Source organism: Garra rufa, chromosome 10, assembly GCF_049309525.1.
Source record: "Garra rufa chromosome 10, GarRuf1.0, whole genome shotgun sequence".
Taxonomy (NCBI): Eukaryota; Metazoa; Chordata; class Actinopteri; order Cypriniformes; family Cyprinidae; genus Garra; species Garra rufa.
This window is the reverse complement of record NC_133370.1, coordinates 1,153,369-1,174,263: the sequence shown is the minus strand read 5'-3', so window position 1 is coordinate 1,174,263 and position 20,895 is coordinate 1,153,369. Positions and strand designations below refer to the sequence as shown.

Here is a 20,895-nt window from a genome sequence, read left to right as displayed (position 1 = left end):
ATATATATATATATATATATATATATATATATATATATATATATATATATATATATATATATATATATACATGAAAATAAAAATGTCAATAAATTAATAAAAAACATTTTAGCAATTTTATGACGCAAAATAAAAATATTTATTAATTGAACAAAATATTTGAAAATATATTTATGGGTCAAAGACGAAAAAGGGTTAAAGCGTAAAACAGTGTAATACTGTTTTAAATTGTTGTTGTTTTTCCCAAAAAATATTTTAATTGCATTTTTGTTTTAGTTTTTCTGAGCAAAAAAATAAACAACATAAATTTTTCCCCTCATTTACAGAAGACACCCACTAAAATGTCATTCAGTGTAACAATCATCCAAAATCAAAAAATTCATTTTATGTAAATGAACGTTCTGGCAACGTTCTCTTAAAGTTATGAACAAATGTTCCTCTAGTAAGGTTTGTTCAAAGTTATCTATTAATAATGTTCTTAAGCTTTGTATACATTGTTCGTGGAAATTTTTTTCTTCTAAAAACGTTTTATTTGATGTTTGTCTATTTTTTAATATTAAAAAAAATATATTTATTTATTATGAAAATAAAAATGTCAATAAATAAATAAATTTTTACAATTTTTGTTACAATTTTTACAAGTTTATGATGCAAAAGTTAAAAAAAAATTATTAATTAAACAAAATATTTAAAAATATTAAACATAGTATTTATGGGTCAAAGATGAAAAAGGGCTTAAGTATAAAAACAATAAGTGCGATACTGCTTTAAATTGTTGTTTTTCTGATTAATTTAATTGCATTTTTGTTTTAGTTTCTCTGAGCAAAAAATAAATATCATACATTTTTCCCTTCATTTACAGAAGACAAATTGTAATTCTACATTTTAAAATGTGCCACTATCCTAGGTTTAGCCCATTTGTCAGTAAGAATTGTTTTACTTACTTACAACACAATAAAATATAATGTGTTCCCTTATACTTTTATACTACATTTGAATATGAATAAGCATGTTGTTTGAATTTTCATATAAATATTGTGTCACACTGAATGACAATGTAACATTATTTTAACCAAATTTTATTTTTCAAATTTATTCTCCAAAACTGTATTTGAAACTTTAAAAATAGACACTTTACTTACATTTAATGTGCTTTCTATGGACATAAAATCACTTTTGTAAATTTCTTCTGACCTGGACATCTTAACGTCTTTGACCCTTACATAAAATAATTATTTGCTGAATATTATTTATATATTTATGCACCAAATTAATATTTTTTGACATCATACAGTTATAATTCTGTTGTATTTTTGATGTATTGTCTGATACTGTGCTACTGCCACAGTACTTTTTTGCAAGGGTATTCTTTCTGCAAGACTTTCAGTGTATTTTATTTTCAATGTATAAAAAAACACTAGTTTCAGAACCTCCAGAGTACATTCAAAAGTAACAAATTTTAGAATGTTCGCAAAATGATACAATGGAATGTTCCATTCACATTCTTATACCAAAACAAAATGTTTTGTAACATTGTGACCTTTCAGAGACCTTTCAGAGACGTTTTTGCAACAATGTAATGTTCTTAGAACATAATTGTTTTGTTAGATGGGATGCTTTCTATTTAGTAATCCAGCAAACACAGAACATTAATGGTCTCCTTTTGGGTTTTTTTTGCGGAGGAAACCAATGACAAAATTCTAGCAACGTTCTTTTAGTTTTTGCAGCCATAAAATAATGTTCTCAACCAAGAATCGTTAGCTGTGAAGTGAGTCATATCAGAAGTTGATTCAGTGACAGCTTTAAATGAGTTGCCTGTGTGAATCATTCAAGTCTTTCATTACCAGAACTGCTCACAGGAGTCATTTGTGCACGAATCAGACTAATCCTGCCATGATTGTGTGTTCCCCAGTGTTTTGATTTGATCACACTGAGCTCAGATGATAAAGACAGGCTGAACACATGATTTGTTGTTATGAAAACATTACATGGGAAAGAAGGCAGACAGAATGACTCCAGCACAAACTCTCATGCTTCATTTAGACGGAGATAGTTTTAGTCAGAAATACTTTTCTCTTTTTAAACACTGAGTCCGTATAAGGTTACAAACATTCGTAGGTTGATTTAAAAACAGCACTGTTTTTGTTTGAGGGTCAAACACTGTTTGGTGAAGCTTAAACTAAAAAAAAAAAAAAAAATTGTCAGTGGGTTTAAATTATTCTAAACTTTATCTAGAAAAAAGTTATTTAGTGTCAATATAATGCTAGTTTTTGTGAATATTTTATATAAAATAATAGTTTGTTTGATTTGAAATAAAGTTTAAGTTTTGTATATTTTATTTTAATTAATGATTATTTTATTTAAAGTATTTTTTTATATTTTTAATAGCAGTTAACTATACTAACCCTAATGCAGAAACCTTTTTTTAAAATAAATCTAATGATCATAATTAATTAAATTAATTTTAGTAAAATTTGTTAAAAAAATAAATAAATGTGGATTGTTTCTGTTATTTTTATTATTTTTAAAGTCATTTTAGTTCAACTTAATCGAAATTTAGTTTGTTCAGTTTAAAATAAAATAAGTTTAATCTAAAATTTATTTGGTTAATGTTTATTTTATTTAAAGTATTTTTTTTTGTTTTTATTTTTAGTAAAGTATATTAACCTGGATCCAGAAGCCTTATTATCTTAAATATTTAGTTTTTTTTTTTAAGTAAATCATTAATTAAATAAATTTTAGTAAAATTTGTAGATTTTTTTTTTAAATAAAATAAGTTAAAGTTTTTTATATTTTATTTAGTTAATGATTATTTTATTTAAAGTATTATTTTTTTATGTTTTTATTTTTAGTTAAGTATATTAACCCTGATTCAGGGGCCTTATTATCATACACATTTAGTTTAAGTAAATCTAATGACCATCATTTATTAAATAAAGTTTAGTAAAATGTGTAGAATTTTTTTGTGTGTTTCTGTTATTTTTATTTTTTTAGATGTCTATATAGTAATTTTTATTTACATTTTTTTAGTTATTTTAGTTCCACTAAATGAAAATTGAGTTTGTTCAGTTTAAAATAAGTTTACATTTTTATTTTTTATTTGGTAATGTTTATTTTTTTTTTTATGTTTTTTTTTTTACTGAACTATATTAACCCTAATGCAAGCCTTATTATCTTACACATTTTATTTTTAAATAAATCTAATGATCATCATTAATTTAATTAATTTTGATTAAAATTTGTAGAAATATTTTGTGTTTCTGTTATTTTTTTTATTTTTTTTAGATGTCTATGTAGTAATTATTATTTAAATGTTTTTAGTTATTTTAACTAAATTAACATTTTGTTTGTGTGGTTTGAAATAAAATAAAGTTTTTATATTTTATTTGGTTAATGTTTATTTTATTTAAAATATTGTGTTTTTATTTTTTAGTTAACTATATTAACCCTGATGCAGAAGCATTTTTATCTTACACATTTTGTTTTTTCAAGTAAATCTAATGATCAGCATTAACTGCATTAATTTTAGTAAAATTTGTAGATTTGTTTTATTATTTTTATTAATTTTTTAGATGTGTATATAGTATTTTTTAATTATTTTAAGTTATTTCAGTTCAACTAAATGAAAATTCAGTTTAAAATAAAATAAGTTTACATTTTTATATTTTATTTGGTTAATTTTTATTTTAGTTAAAGTATTAATTTTTATGTTTTTATTTTTAGTTAAGTATATTAACCCAGATCCAGAAGCCTTATTATCTTACACATTTCGGTTTTTTTTTAAGTAAATCTAATGGTTTACTTGGTTTACTAATGGTTTATTTCATTAATTGCATTAATTTTAGTAAAATTTGTGTGTGTTTCTGTTATTTTTATAAATTTTTTTAGATGTCTATATAGTATTTTTTATTTTTGTTTTTAAGCTATTTTAGTTAAACTAAATGAAAATGAGAAATTTTGCTTTGGCAGCTTGTTGAAATAAAACAAGCTTAATTTTTCTATGTTTTATTGAAGTTAATGTTTATTTTATTTCAAGTCATGGAATTTATGTTTTTAGTTTTATTTAACTTTAATAAAATTATTATCATACACATTTTGCTTCTCCAGTAAATCTAATGATATTAAATGAGATTAAATAAACATTTATCTCACTATTAATCTCATGAGTCTTTCTCTCCTCCAGGTACAGTTATGAGGAGTGTAAGGCCACAGCTGATTGGCTGCTGGCTCAGGCTCCAGTGCATCCTCTGGTGGGTATTGTGTGCGGCTCCGGTCTGGGTGGACTGGCAGAAATGCTGAAAGAGCAGCTGGTGATCAACTACAGCGACATCCCCAACTTCCCTCAGAGCACCGGTGAGTTCAGACCATGTGCTGTAATGCTTTGACGTGCTGTAATGGTCTCTAAACTGCCTCCTGCTCGTTCTAACCGTGTTTTCTGTAGTTCACGGTCACGCTGGAAAGCTGGTGTTCGGCACGCTTAAAGGAAAGCCGTGTGTTTGCATGCAGGGCAGGTTTCATCTGTATGAGGGATACCCCATTCAGAAGGTGATTAACACACTAACAAAATATGTTTCACTGTTTATCCAGTGTTCCCATTAAGTTTTGAAAACGTTAATTCAGATTTTTGTTTGTTTGTTTTTTTGTTTAAATTTTTTTTAAATTGTTTTAGTAATTTAGTTTATATATAATTATTATAAATAAAATAATAATATTTTTTTTTATTATTATTTAATTTTTAGTTAATGTTTTAGTAATTTAGTTATTTTTTATTTTTAATAATTTATTTATAACTTTTATTTTAGTATTTTTCATTATAGAAATGTTCTAGAAAACATAAATGGAATGTTACATTGTATCATTTTGCAACAACTGTATCATTTTGTATCGTTGTTGTTTTTTATTAGTTATTAATTATTTCATAATTTTTAGTTTTTTTAAATGTCTATATAATTTTTATTCATTTTTGTTTCAGTTTTACTTATTTTAGAACCTCAAATTAAACTAAAAGAAAATTAGAAATGTTGCTGAATTAGGATTTATTTTTATTTTACCTATTTTTATTTTGGTTTTATTAGTATTTTTTTAAATATCTATTAAATTTTCTGTCATTTTTATTTCAGTTTTAGTTTTAGTTGTTTTCAAAACATCAAGTTAAACTACATCATACTATTTATTTTACAATGGCAAGTAGCTGAAATGAAAGAAGTTTACATTTTTCATATTTCCTTTTATTTTTAATTTCAAGTAACAACTTTTTTTATTTAGATTTAGTTTGAAACAACTGTATCATTTTGTATCATTATGGAAATGTTCTTTTTTATTAGGGTTTTTTTTGTATTTATTTTTATTTTTAAATATTTCACCATTTTGTTTTAGTATTTTTTTTATGTCTATATAGTTTTCATTCATTTGTTTTAGTTATTTTAGAACATCAAGTTAAACTTTAAGAAAATTTGAAATGTTGCTGAATTAAGTTTTTTTTTTTATATTTTACTCATTTTTATTTTGGTTTTTAGATTTTTTTAATATATCTATTTGATTTTCAGTCATTTTTATTTCAGTTTTAGTTGTTTTTAAACATGAAGTTCATCAAACTAGAAATATTACCATGGAACCTAGCTGAAATTAAAGTTTACATTTTTCATATTGCCTTTTATATTTAATTTCAAGTAACAAAACTTTATGTTTTTAGATTTAGTTTTAGTTCATTTATAATAGCCCACATTCAAACATTCTAAAAAAAAAACATAAATGGAATGTTACATTGTTTTATTTTGCAACAAATGGATAATTTTGTATCATTATGGAAATGTTATTTTTTTTTATTAGTTATTTTTTAGTATTTTTATTTTTTATAATTTCATCATTTTGTTTTTAGTATTTTTAATATGTCTGTATAGCTTTCATACATTTTTATTTCAGTTTTAATTATTTTAGAACATCAAGTTAAACTAAAAGAAAATTACAAATGTTGCTGATTTAAGATTTTTTATATTTTAGTTATTTTTATTTTGGTTTTAAAAGTATTTTTGTAACATATAATTTTCAGTCATTTTTATTTTAGTTTTAGTTGTTTTAAAACATCAAGTTAAACATTAAGCTAGACATTTTACCTTTTAAAACAAACTGAAAATTTAATAAGTTTACATTTTTCATATTCCCTTTTATTTTTTATCTCAAGTAACAACTTAGTTTTTAGATTTAGTTCATTATAATAGCCCAGATTCAAACATTCTATAAAACATAAATGGAATGTTACATTGTATCATTTTGCAACAATTGTATCATTTTGTTTCATTATGGGAATGTTACTTTTAAACATTCTTTCAACATTTAAAAAACATTAGACCAACATTCAACTGAAACATTTACAGAAGAACCTTCAATGAATAATGTATAAATGCTAATGTCTGAGAACATTGTTGAAGACCAGTGAACATTGAACAAATATTTCCTGGAAGAGCGATTGTTCATAATATTGACAGAACATTCTGAGAACATTCAGCTGAGGAGGAACTGTTGTCAAACAGCTGCTGCTCTTGTCTTATCAATATTTGCTGAATGTAAATATCAGTGGCGTTTTTACAATGCTTTTGTTAATACAAAGCAAACTTGACACATGTGAAATGTTCACAGAGTTACAGCTCTATATCAGAGTGCAAAAAGTCCTAATTATAATATAGTGCATTATAAATTCCTGTTGATTTTGAGATGAAATGTGCGTCAGATTTAGTTTGTGATGTTCTTGCAGATCACCATGCCGATCCGTGTGTTTAAGCTGATGGGAGTGGAGACGGTCATCCTGACCAACGCCGCCGGCGGACTCAACCAGGACTTTCAAGTGGGCGACATCATGGTCATAAAGGACCACATCAATTTTCCTGGATTCGCTGGAAACAACCCGCTAGTGGGAGCAAACGATGAGAGGTGAGATGATTTTATTCCAGAATACTAAAAATTCAAAAACACATGACAAAGATACTACTGTACATGACTTGAGCACTGTAATAATTGTAAGTTAAAACTATAATAATTAAAACAATGCTTATAATAAAATATAAATACTACTTGAACAACCAAATGACAAAAAAAAACATAAATATACTGTACACTCTTAAAAATAAAGGTGCTTCACAATGCCATAGAAGAACTTTTTTTTTTATCTAAATGGTTCCATAAAGAACCTTTAACATCTGAAGAACCTTTCTGTTTTACAAAAGGTTCTTTGTGGCGAAAGAAGGTTCTTCAGATTATAAAAAGATACGAAAGAGATGGTTTTGACTGAATGGTTCTTTGTGGAAACAAAAATGGTTCTTCTATGGCATCGCTGTGAAGAACCTTTTAAAGCACCTTTATTTTTAAGAGTGTAGCTGCAAGCAGCGGGGTTCAAGCACTTTAAGGCATTTAAACACGTATGAAAAAAGACGTTATGTAGCAAACATTTTTTTGCAAATACCATAAAAATATTATGTTTTGTAATAAATGTGACTGTTATAGTGCCAGCTGTGGTCTGATTTCCTTTGCATACTTGTTTACAATCATGTTGCATGTGCTCAGCAGGTTTTGTGAAGTTTTTCGTTTTCTTTTAAGCTTTATAGGGTTTTGGGTACATTCGGACAGGCCCCTTTTCTAAACGACTCCATTATAGCTTCCCAAATGGTACATTTCAAAATGCTTTGTTAAATATTGACCTAGAAAGTCCAAACAATTGTACTGAAATTTTTTCCAGAGTTCGCAAAAGTAGTTTTTTTGCATCTTCTCAATAATTTAGCAAACGATTTTATTGACAGCAGTGGTTCTAGAGGCAAAGTTGTCTGTATTTAGTTTTATTATAGTTCTATGTATGATAGGAATATTGTACTAATGTGTGAAAAAGCATGCAACGTATAATCCTTTATGCCATTGAAAAGTGGATATCATCCCCCAACAGTGGACGATTTCTTTCAAATTTCTCACAGTGTTTTGAGGCCATGAGTCGAACAAGCACACCAAGTTTCATTCCAATCGGCCTCCGTTATCCATGTCTAATAGGTGCTCAAACTTCGTCGACCGATGGCGGCCATGTTTTTTGAGATCCTTATAGACACTTTGAACCAAGACTGCAGTGATTTTTATATTGATAGTACAAATGCTTGTGTAGGTATAGCCCCACCAAATGGCCAAGCTCTGTTATTTTTTTCCCCTGTTTGAGCTCTTACATCAGTGTTCTGAGTTTGGCAAAGGTATCTCATTCTGTTCAGGAGTTTTAAGCATTTTACTAAAAGTGCCCCTTTCAAAAGTTTTGGCATCCCTTTGCGACAATGAGTCAAATGCTCGACCTTTTTTTAAATAATTATTCATATTCACTCTCCAGAGAATCTTTCTGCGCTGGTTTGGTTCTGATTGGCTAAAAAACCTAGGACTAGCTTGCAAAAGTAGGTTTTGCAAAAAATCCAAAATACCCCAAAATTTTGCCACGATTAAATCTGCATGCGTTTTGTCTGGTGTGAGCCAAGGATTCCAATGAGACAAGACACTTGAGTCTGCGACTGATGGTTTAGGAGTTACAGTATGAGTGATTTTGTATTTTTGGTCGCTGTAGTGCCCCCGTCAGGCCGATTGGGACAAGCTTCAGTTACATTGTAGATGGTGGCAGTACTACCATCCCTCCAAGTTTCAAGTCTTTACGACTTACGGTTTGGTCTGCACCATCAGTTTTACTTGGACATTGCTGATCCGTGACCATTCTAATAATTACAATAGGGTTTCAGTGCTATGCGCTTGAACCCCTAAAATTTAAGATGTTGAAACTAAACTGGAAATTAATTAAAGCTAAAAAAAATTTTTTTTAAATGTATTTAACAAAAGCACCAGACAAAATGACTAAAATGCTCAAATAATACACTGATTTTGAGGAATCAACAGCTGTAGTCCCACTTTAAATGCTTTGTTGTTGTTGTTATTGACATAGTGTTAAAGTCGATTTTCCTCGTGTTCTGTTTCTGTCAGGTTCGGCACACGTTTCCCATGTATGTCAGATGCGTATGACCGTGATCTGCAGCAGCTGACTCATGCGGTGGCGACGGAGCTGGATTACTCAGTGTTCATGCAGGAAGGCGTGTACAGCGTGTTGGGCGGCCCGTCCTTCGAAACCATCGCCGAATGCAAAATGCTGCACTTCCTCGGAGCCGACGCTGTGGGTGAGTAAAAAAAAATGTCAGCATGTGATTTCAATCTATTCTGTAAAGAACCTGTTATCTCACAATTATGACTTTTTTTCTCAGAATTGTGAGATATAAACCTACCATTGCGACTTAAGTTTGAATTGTAAGATATAAACTTGCAATTCTGAGAAATGAAGTCAGAATTGTGAGATGTAAAATATAAACTATAGAACTGGACTGTATAACTTGGAATTGTGAGTTTATAAGCAATTATTTTTTCTCCTCAGAAATGGGCTTTCATAACTCAATATTGTAAGTTTCTATCTTGCAATTCTGACTTTATTTCTTGCAATTGTGAGTTTAGAACCTGCAGTTCTATCTTTATAATTCACAATTGCAAGTTTATATCTCACAATTATGAGAAAAAAAAGGTAGAATTGCGAGTTTATATGATGCAGTTACTGGGAAAAAGTCAGAATTGTGAGATCTAAACTATAAACTATAGAACTGGACTTTATAACTTACAATTGTGAGTTTATATCTTACAGTTCTGTGAAAAAAAGTCAGAATTGTGAGATATAAACTCACGATTCTTTTTTTCTCCTCAGAAATGGGCTTTATAACTCGCTATTGCAAGTTTATATCTCACAATTCTGAAAAAAAATATCATAATTGCAAGTTTATATTTTTATTTCTTGCAATTGTGAGTTTAGGTCCTGCAATTCTATCTTTATAACTCACAATTGCAAGTTTATATCTCACAATTCTGAGGAAAAAAAGGTAGAATTGCGAGTTTATGTGATGCAATTCTAAGAAAAAAAGTCTTAAAGCTATATAAATTAAAAAAAACAGTTTTTGTTATCTAAAAACAGTATTGGTAACTGAAATTAGGCTGAGATAAATTATAAATAAAAATAAAACCTAAATTTTAAATACTGACCTGGTAGCAAAGTTAAGTACTAAAATAAATAAAAAGCTATGATTAAAAAAAATGTAAAGATAAAACTAGTTAAAGCTACATAGAAATATATAAAAAAAATAATGTACAAATTCTGAGAAAAAAAGTCAGAATTATGCGTTTATATGACGCAGTTATGGGGAAAACGTCAGAATTGCGAGATATAAACTCACAATTCTTTTTTTCACCTAATAAATGGGATTTATAACTCGCTATTGCAAATTTATATCTAACAATTCTGAGGAAAAAAAGGTAGAATTGTGAGTTTATGTGATGCAATTCTAAGAAAAAAAAGTCAAAAATGTAGATGTTGAAGCTGAAATAAAAAGGAAGATGAAAACAATATTGGTAACTAAAATTACGCTGAAATATATTATAAATAGAAATTAAAATTTTAAATTGAAATTTTAAATCTTAAATTTAAATTTTAAAATGAAAAGCTAAAACTAGTTAAAGCTACATAGAAATATATTTTTAAAAAAATAAGGAAAAAAGTGAGAATTACGAGTTTATATGACGCTGTTGCGGGGGAAAAATCTGAATTGTGAGATTAAAAATTTGCAATTACCCTTTTTATTTTTACTTAGAGACTTCCATAATTCTGAATGATTTATCAGTGCACGCTATTCTAGAAAAACTGAGAATGTTTGTTTATATAGGTCTTTTCATTAAAAGAATTTGTGTTATTCTACAACTCCTCCTGGAGCATGAAGTGCATGTATAATATTAATGATCATTCAGTGCCAAAAACAGCCTATTCTGTGTTGAGCCTTTGAATGTTATAATAAATCAAGTGCATTTATACGATCTGCGTGTGTGTTTTGAGGCATGAGCACGGTTCACGAGGTGATCGTGGCGCGTCACTGCGGGATGAAGGTCTTGGCTCTGTCTCTGATCACCAATCAGGCGGTGATGGACTACGACAGCGAGAAGAAAGCCAATCACGAGGAGGTCCTGCAGACGGGCGAGCTGAGAGCAAAGCAGATGGAGAAACTGGTCTCCACCGTGGTGTCCCGCATGGAGCTCCGAAACAACAAAACACTAAAACCCTGTCAGTGATCGCACAAACGCAGACCGCTAGACGCTCGCTGCAGACATCATAGACGTCAGTTATTCCTTTACAATGTTTACATGCCAGGGACAAAGTGTTTTAGGGAACATTTTGATGAAACATTCCAGCAAACAGTGATGGCCAAAGATATTTTAGTTTAAAGTGATTTTAATATCTATTTATTGTGTCCAAACGTCTTAAACGTGATTTATTTAAAACATGGCAAATAATACATAAAACATGTCTAGCTATGAAGAAAATTGGGTTATTTATTTTTTAAATATTTAAAAAAAAAAAAGAGAGGAGCTGTTACTGAATTCACTGTGAGGTACTGCACTTAAAGATTACTGTATTTATGACCTATTTATGTAACTGTGAGGCTTTTGAAGTTGTTTTAAATTGCACTAAATGTTGGAGTTTTTTGGTGTTTTATGTGTGTGTTTTAAGATCTGACTTTCACCAGCACTTTCCCCAAAAACGTGTATTTTATAAACCTGAACTTTGAAATTGCACTTCAAACTTTGTGGCAGTTAGTTGTTTCTATGATCTGCTTCAATGCAATAAAAAAAAAAAATTATTGGATTGACATTATACTTTTGTCATTTGTTTCTACATGATTCTGAGATATTAACCTGTCCTTTTTGGACCGTGTGCATTTCCCGTTTCCTCAAACTCTCCTGACAAATCACTTCTATGGCATTCACAATATTGATAAACGGCTAAAATAAATCCAACTTAGTGTAAACCTTTGTTTTGTTTTTATGTGACTTTGGTTTTTACTTTTTGTTTTTATTACAGCCATTAAAATACATTTAATCTGTAAACAAATAAATACATGCATGTAACACATTTAGCATACAATGCTAGTTTCTAGCATGATTAGCAAGTTGCTAGCATGTTTCTAGCATATGGTTAGCTAGTTGCTAACATGTTTCAAAGTGAAAAGAAATAAACACTTGAAATATATCAGTCTGTGTGGAATGAATGTATACATTATACAAGTTTCACTTCTTGAATGGAATTAGTGAAATAAATCAACTTTTTGAAGATATTCTAATTATATGACCAACACCTGTATTGTAAAGTGAGCTTGTTTTCCAGTTTTTTTTTTAACTCCTTCCCTCGATTAATTGGTGTTAGTGTGAACAAAGGCGTAAACTGGTTGAAGGGTGTAGGAGACCAAACAACTGTTTCTTGAAGTGCCCTACTGCGTCATCATCCCATGCCCATATGGAGGCGCTGTCATCATGCAAAGAATCTGTGCAAAGAATCATGTGGGCCGAAGTCTACATCAGTTGTACCTTTCGAAATCCTTCATTACACTTGTAACACCTCTTGGGGCAGCTGGCGTTGGATGCAGGGTTGCCAAATCCATGTTTTTTTCTACTGAATTAGTCTACTTTTAACATGTTGCATAGGTTGATTTCCCCCTGTGGGTTAAAGGTTTGAAATATTTCATAAATTACATTTCAGTAAAATGCTTTTATTAAAATATTTTGCTTTCTACCTACGATAAAACTGTGCGAAATGTTAAGTTTTGTAAAGAACTGGTAGGAAGAATTTGGATAACAGTGTAAAATATTTTAGGTATAGAAAATAACATATTTTGATATTTGGTATGTGGTCATTGCACTACTTTGGGCTGTTTTTGACTGGCCATTGGGCTAGTTTTGTCAGAGACCTGGCAACCTTGGCTGTATGGTGCAAAGCAGATGCTTTCAGTTTGGAATTCCAGCTGAACTAAATGATTTATATTTTCAGAAAAAAAGTAAAAGAACAGTGAAGGCGGGGCCATGGTGGACAGGTGTAGGGTTCAGGGGTGAAACATAAAATAAAGAGAGATGGTCAACAAGTTACTTCGAAGAAAGCTCCTCAGGGTCTTATTTTTTTATTAAGAGATTTTATTATAAAGAAAAGCAAATTCTTTGCCAGCAGTTCACACAATGTATAAGAACACAAAAATAACTAAAGGGCTATAGGCCAGGCCAAAATAATAAAAATAAACTACCTTAATCCAGAAACAAAATGTCATATCAAAAATAAAACTAAAGAAAATACAAGAACTTCCCTTACTCTTTAACTAAACCCCAAAACAGGACAGAAGGATGTCAAAAATAATTGGCACCTGGCCCCTGTGATGTGTCTCCTTTAAGATCCTTACATGTTTATAACTCAAAGGACATTTAAATTCAGGTTATATAAGTGGTCTATCACACACAACTAAAAGAAAGGAGAAAACAACAAGAGGGAGAGAAAAGTAAACATTTCAATATTTCGCTTAAGCAATCACAAATCTTATAATCAAGGTATGATAGCAAAGTCACAACAACATTCAACAAGGTGGACAACACATATTCTGCTCATGTCTTCATGCCCTTCTAAGAATGTTCTTCTTCTTTTTTTTTCTTTTATTATTGACTGTTCACATTTTTTGAATAGACCATTACCGCCATCTATTGTGGGTAATGGATCTTAGGGGAGACTTAAATCCCCTAAACCCCAGACCTATCAAGACTCGAGTTTTTGATGTTGCTGCATGTTCAGCTCCTCCATCTCGATTTCAGGTTTGTAGGTGTCCGAAACCAAATATAAAATAGCATTGCATAGCCTTCACTGTATAAATTAAATATAGATTAATTATTTTTAAAACAACAAAGTAATGCAGTCGGGAGTAGTGAGTGATTTTCTGTCTTTTATTTTTTTGGATTGGCACAAGGACACTGACAGCAGCTTGTAAATTAGGCACAGTCACTTTAGAACAGTGGTTCCCAACCAAAACTGCATGTTTTCCATGTCTCCTTAATAAAACACAGATCATCTTCAGACCATACTGGCGAAAAGTTATGGATTTCATGTCGATATTAGAAACGTTTTTTATTTAGCGCATCAGCAAATTTGCTGGAAAGATGCCAAACTGCATCTGAGGCTGTATCTCTGCAAACCTTTGACATATTTACACCAAATAAAAATAAAATTACCAGATAAATTTGGTAACAGCGCCACCTATTGGCCAAGAGTGTTAAACTATTCATTAACCATCAATATTAAAAAATGTATATATAAAAAATAATAGCATTAGCCTATTGTAATGAAACTGCTCTTAAAATATTCCTTGGGTCATGCCAACAACATAGATATCAATTATTCCATAGACGGCCGTACTTCCTGTTCGCCATTTTGATTTATGTTGAAACCTACTTTTTCTAAGTCCTCCATGACCCTTCATCTGATTTTCACCAAAATCGAGCCAGATCATCTTCAGACTGTACTGACAAAATGTTATTGATTTTGTTCTATGGAGTTCTGTGTTTGCATGCTGTCTGTGAGATGCGGCTCAACAAACAAGTCTTGTGTTTGAATGCTTTATACTCTTTTAAAAACGTGCTAATGAGTTTTCGTGACAATGCACAGCAGTGGCCTGTAAACTGAGATGGCAGCTTTCCAGCGAGTGGGTGTGGTTTTAGCACTGATAGCGGACACGCCCACCAGCATTTGAGAATACATCTTATTTTTTAAAGATTTTGATGCCTTATTTTGATTACTTCAGTGTTTTTTATCATTCAAATTTGGCTGGGTGGCTAATAACACATTTTTCTGTGGCGTGAAAAATTCAGAACACATTTAATGTTGCTTTACACAGCCTTCAAACATGACACATTCATATTTATACTCACATGTGTCAAATGAAGCGGTGATCAGAAGTTTAACGTAGTTTGCACTACTTTGTTTACACTAACACCAATTAATTGAGGGAAGTAGTTAAAGAAACCTGGAAAACAAGCTCACTTTACAATATACACAATAGGGCTGGAAAAATAAATCGATGCATTGCGATTCTGAGATTTTCCAAATACATCATGATTCTTTTCGTTTTGAACAGCACATGGCACTGCATGCTTTAAAAACAGCCGTACTCTATTTGCTTCTAAATCCTTACGCACACACTGGAACCTAAAATAATCTTTCATAAAGTTTGAAAAGGTTGAAGCGAATTACAAGAGTGTTCACAGTCAGCTGTTGTTGCATTAATCTTGTTTCAGCGATCTTCCAGAGAGAATCACAATGCATTTGGAAAATCTCAGAATCGATCCACGAATCGCGATACATTGATTTATCGTCACAATGTAATATTGATAGTAATTAACTGTTCCACTGCACAGTAAAGTCCAGAGACTCCATAATGATATGTCTTGCTTTATTTAGATGAACATTTTAGTGAATACAATTCATTAAATGAGCTAACAGAAAAACAGTGTAACTACAAATCAACTAAACAACCCACTAGATCAGGGATCCTCAAATCTTACCCTGGAGGTCCAATGCGCTGCAGAGTTTAGCTCTAACCCTAATCAAACACACCTGAGCATGCTAATCAAGGTCTTCAGGATCATTAGAGAATCACAGGTAGGTGAGTTTGATCAGGGTTGGAGCTAAACTCTGCAGTGCATTGGACCTCCAGGGTAAGATTTGAGGAACCCTGCACTAGATTGTTACATTTTATGCAATCAGAAAGAAAATTATTTAAAAAAGCCATATATTAAGTGTTTTTAATTCATAGGCTATATCAAGAGTGATTATGCAGTGACACGATTAACCATATGTAACACGTATGGAAAGTAATATGTAAAGTGAAAATGTTTGCAAAGTATACCTGATATGCCTATCTGTGTGTGTGCACCTTCCCCTTTAAATTCCTACGGCACAGTTAATCTTCATTTCCTGTCTTTGCACCTCCTCTTCCCTTTCCACACTGTCTCCACATGGGAGAGGTGGGTTTCTGTTAAGCTTTTATAATGTTATCTTTATTTTTAAAACCACTTTAAAAGTTTTTTTTCTGTTTACATCATATTTATAACTTTATTTTTTATGTACATTTCATTATTTTCATGTTATCTATTTTAATTGAGGTTGTGATTAATTTTGTTGTCCTATCGATGCATTTGAAGCATGTGCTAAATGTGCTGCACTTTTCCTTTAACAGGAAAAACAAGAAGGAGGAAAACACAATGTGTTATCAGATTAAAGGGGTGCTATTATGCTTTTTTCTCTTTTTGAACTTTAGCCAGTGTGTGGTGTGTATGTTTGGACATAAAAAACATCTACAAAGTTACAAATCTCAAAGTCCACTCCAAACGGAGATATTTAGTTTAAAAAAAATCCCTTTTCAAGAACTACAGCGAAACGACTCGTTTGGACTACAGCGTTTGTTTTCCGCATGCAATGATGTCACAACGCGGTATCCCGCCTACTGAAATTCAATTCGTTGGCGGGTGGGGGATTCGTACGGTGGCCGACAGAGGCCAACGCGCTGCAAACAAGAAAACACATGCAAACAGAAAAAAACGACAACAAATTAAGAAAACATCTTCATCAGTTTGACAACACAGGCGCTGCAAATCCTCGCAACGCAAACACAAATACGGAAACGCGCTGCAAATTCTCACAACACAACCAAACTCAGAAACGCGCTGCATATAGCACGGTCCACAACGGAAATGTTTCAGGGGGACCTCAAAAAGTGACGAACTCATCTGGGACCTGATTATTTATATCACTATTACCTTTAAATGATACTATACTATCACTAAAAGGTGATAGTTCACCGATAACACCTCTGCTCTGACCAACAGCCACTGAACAAATAATCAGGTCCCAGATGAGTTCGTCACTTTTTGAGGTCCCCCTGAAACATTTCCGTTGTGGTCCGTGCTATATGCAGCGCGTTCGTGTGTTCGCAGCGCGTTTCTGAGTTTGGTTGTGTTGTGAGAATTTGCAGCGCGTTTCCGTATTTGCGTTTGCGTTGCGAGGATTTGCAGCGCCTGTGTTGTCAAACTGATGAAGATGTTTTCTTAATTTGTTGTTTTTTCTGTTTGCATGTGTTTTCTTGTTTGCAGCGCGTTGGCCTCTGTCGGCCACCGTAGATTCGCCTAACTTTGCCCATGTAATATGGACAGCCGCTTTTGGGATGCTACAGCAAGCTGTAGGTCAGCTCGTTTAAACACAGCTTTAACTAAAGGGTCCACGAACTGCTCCGGTAGCCGTGCTGAAGCCGCGCCGTTCACGTGTGTTGAACAGAGGGTCCAAACACACGCAGATCCGCGACTGATGTAAACACGAACATTGACTAGTGATCCTCCGTGGGCGCGTCGGAGCCGCGCCTAGACGTGCAGTGTGTGGTGAGATATTTATTCATCATACAGTGTAGACAACTTCACTAGCTTAATGGTTTCGGGCATACAAATAATTAAATACATTAGCACAATAATGATAATGTCACGTATCAGCGATCTCCCATGCTGATGGTAGGATAAACAATAGCGTATTATTTATTTACTCACCCTTCATGCATCCTAGGTGTATATGATTTCCTTCTTTCAAACGAATGCAATCGGAGTTATATTAAATCAATTCTGGCACTCGTAGAACAGCATAGACTGAAAATACGTCAATCTATAGTAAAAAAAAAAGTGCCTCACATGGCCCAAGGGCAAGCGGTAAAAGCCTCCTTTAGCAATCAGATGTGTTTTTGTAAAAAAAATATCCATATTTAAAAAGTAAGAATTACTTTAATCTAGTTTGCTGCTTTGGGAAGGGCCATAGCAGGGGCGGAACACGGTCTACACTGTGTGCCAATCACAACGCAGTGGAACTGCTGACCAATCACTATACATTTAGTTTTGTGGAAGGCGGAACCCGGAACTACGAGCCGTTTGTGCCAGCCTGGGGAGAAAGCTATTATTATAATCCAAATATTGTGAAAAATAATGCGTTTTTCAAACAACTAGGCATGAGAGCATGTTCAAGGACACCCCAAAAACAGAATAAAGACTTTGTAAAGGAGCATAATAGGACCCCTTTAAACCAACCATCAGTTGATGTTCGTCTGGTTTCTACATTGAGAGAAAAAAACAACAACACAGACAACACTGGTAACACATATATATAAAAAAAATGTAAATGCTTTTTTGATGATTTTTAAAAACAGACCAGATGATGGCCTGCTGTTATTAGTTTTGGCATCAAGGAGCCCTGCAACTTGACCTCTTTGCAAATAAGACAAGACCTTTTTTCCACAAAACCTGCAATTAATTTCAATTATTTTGAGTCCTCTGAAAATAAAAACATCAGATTTTTCCATCATTTGCTATTCAGGCGGTATCCAGGATTGAGTGGAAAAGCTTGTTTAGATTCAAAGTCCATATGGTTCCAAAAGCACATATGTAGATTGATTCAGCATAGTGCCACTCTGTGGTCAATTCTTCTCACATTATGGAGTATAAAGCCTTGTGTGAATCAGTCATTTGCAATGCATGGAATGACAAGAACGTGTGGAGGAAATGAATGAGAAAAATGTGACACTCCTTATGGCCCATAAAAAAGCTCAGCAATAAAACTTGACATGTGAACTCTTTATTTTTTAGTCATAAACAGATCACTGAATGCAGCAATTTGTTACCAACTTTGGAGATGCAGATTTCATTGCATTTCCTGTGTTTGTTTTAAGCAAATTGGTCAAAAACATGGTTGAATATGTAGTTCCCGTTGCTAGAGCTGTGGGGAAGAGACGCTGTAAGAGTGTGGGTGCAAATGAAGCCCCATACCCCAACAAAAAAATGGTCAACATAATCAGCAATTTATTATTTGAGAAAAAATCTTCTCTTTTCTTCTCTGCTTCACTCACTCTCCTTTGCAACTCTTTTTGGATCCAGATGTCCAGGTCCCTCTTGACTTTCTCTTCTCTTTCCATTCTCTCCCTTTCCACCTCCACCCCTCTTTCCTCCAGTTGTTTCATGTTCTCCAGCTCCTCTTGCAGAGATGCTCTTAAACGTCTCAGCCTTTCTGAAATTGGTTGCACATTCTGTTCTTCCTTCTGTATATCCACCTGGATCTGACCAATCCTACCTTGTATTAATTTCCTTTCTTGTACTGTTTCTTGTCTCTCTTCAGTGATGGCATCAGTGAACATGGCCCAATGAGTGTCAGCCATTTTTCTGACCTCCTTTTCTATTTCCCTCATTCTTTCAGCCTTTTCAGCTTGCGTTCTCTCTTCTATTATCCTCTGGGCTTTTTGCATTACCTCTGTAACTTCATTAGTAAAGTGATGGTTCTCATTCACAGCCAGCAGCTCGTCCACTTTCTGCAGGAGTCGATGCACTTGATCTTGGTTTGTAGGGTTTGTGTTGTCAAAGGCCACGAAACGCCTCCCAAATCTCTTCACGAGGTCTTGGATTTTTCGATTTTGTCTTGAAATAAACTTTTCAATGGATTCTCCTCTGAGTCTGTCGGCGTGTGAGAAGATCAAGATGGCGTGATGTCTGATGTCCTCATGAAACATCTCCAGAATCATTTGTACGGTGCGTTGCTGCTCCTCCGTATATCGATCTATCGGTATAACGAGCAGAAATGCATGAGGACCGGGATAACTCAAGGCCAGGCAGTGTATTGCTTCTTGTTTTACTTGCTCTTCTGTTAGGTCTGTGTCAAAAAAACCTGGTGTGTCAACAAGAACGAGTTCTCGTCCTTTCACCATTTCACATGCTCTCTTGCACTCTCTTGTTACTGAACCCATGCTCACTTCAGCATGAAAGTGTCTTTTTCCCAGGATGGTGTTTCCTGTTGCACTTTTCCCTGCACCTGTTTTTCCCAGCAGAACCAGTCGCAGTTCATTTAGTGCTGGATTTACTGTGAACGGAACACTGCCAGGTGAACCATCTTTACTTGTGCTGGGAGGATTTTGAGTTTGAGAGGGTGAACAAACATTTTGGGCTGGTCTCTCATTATTAATCTCATCAATACTCTCAGTACTCTTGTTAGAGTTATCGTTTGACCTTCGACTCTGAACATTATGTGTTCTTGATGCTTCTGAGAAAAAAGAACATCCTACAATCATTATTTAGTTCACTTCTGTGTATTTAGTATTTTGGGTCTACAAAAGATACAAACTATTACAGCATAAAATTACCCATGAACATCAAGGCTTTTTTTCAAACAACCAAATCCTGATTACCAAAAAACTAAAATAATGTAAACTGTTTAAGTAAGTGTAGATTGTCTGATGAATAAAGATTAATTACCTTCGTTGGACATGTTCTCTGGTTGGGTTTCTCTGTATGTGTGTTTCTAACCTGTTTCATGTTGTTAGACTGGTTTGAAAGGGGAAGGACTTACAGAAACAAACAAAACTCAAATGTTGACGTGTTAGACCTCTGTTACATATTTCCATGGTGAATTAATTTTAAATCATTTAATTATGCATTGCACTTCAATACACAAAAGGAGATCGCAGTATAGTTGTCTTGTAAGGCTGGACATGCAGTCTGCCAAAATATGTACACCCTCCCCTCTCCAAAATGTACAGATGATGGCCTATCATCAAGCATTTTATTTTGTGAATACTTCAGTTCATGTCTAATAACAGTGGTGAATATGAACAAGTTACTTGTTACCTGGCAAAAGTTATAGTGGGATACATATCTTAACCTATTTTTGACTGGGGATACGTTTTTTTATCAGCCACCGGAACCGAAAGAAACAAGTGCTGCTTCAGTTTGATACTGCTGATCCGTGAATAAGGAAGTTGGAAGATTTTATATCAATAAACTGTGTTACACTTCTGATCACTGCTTTATTTTACACATGAGTATAAACAAGGTTGTTTAATGTTCAATTGTATGTTTGTGCAGTCACGAGATGACGAATATTGAAGTGTGTATTTTTAATTCATTCACACTGATTTTATATGA

The 20,895-nt window shown here is 32.5% G+C and overlaps 3 protein-coding genes across 3 annotated transcripts in view; 1 reads left to right on the top strand and 2 right to left on the bottom strand.

Annotated features, from left to right (window-relative positions):
• LOC141344410 (protein APCDD1-like) overlaps nucleotides 1-20,895 on the bottom strand; it is a 122,599-nt gene that overhangs the window by 78,540 nt on the left and 23,164 nt on the right. The window lies entirely within an intron of this gene.
• On the top strand, nucleotides 4,255-11,160 carry LOC141343734 (purine nucleoside phosphorylase-like). Its single transcript, XM_073848368.1, has 5 exons — nucleotides 4,255-4,353; nucleotides 4,442-4,545; nucleotides 6,752-6,927; nucleotides 8,989-9,179; nucleotides 10,928-11,160. The coding sequence occupies exons 1-5, from the start codon at nucleotides 4,293-4,295 to the stop codon at nucleotides 11,158-11,160; spliced, it is 765 nt and encodes a 254-aa protein (XP_073704469.1). The 5' UTR covers nucleotides 4,255-4,292.
• On the bottom strand, nucleotides 18,172-20,239 carry LOC141343732 (uncharacterized). Its single transcript, XM_073848366.1, has 2 exons — nucleotides 20,227-20,239; nucleotides 18,172-20,014 (listed from the first exon to the last, which is right to left on the bottom strand). The coding sequence occupies exons 1-2, from the start codon at nucleotides 20,237-20,239 to the stop codon at nucleotides 18,585-18,587; spliced, it is 1,443 nt and encodes a 480-aa protein (XP_073704467.1). The 3' UTR covers nucleotides 18,172-18,584.

Excerpts from the sequence above, each read along its gene's own strand:
- LOC141343734 (XM_073848368.1), top strand. The coding sequence starts at position 4,293 with ATGCTGAAAGAGCAGCTGGTGATCAACTACAGCGACATCCCCAACTTC. Across the intron at positions 4,354-4,441 it reads CAACTTCCCTCAGAGCACCG|TTCACGGTCACGCTGGAAAG; the intron begins GTGAGTTCAGAC and ends TGTTTTCTGTAG. Across the intron at positions 4,546-6,751 it reads AGGGATACCCCATTCAGAAG|ATCACCATGCCGATCCGTGT; the intron begins GTGATTAACACA and ends ATGTTCTTGCAG.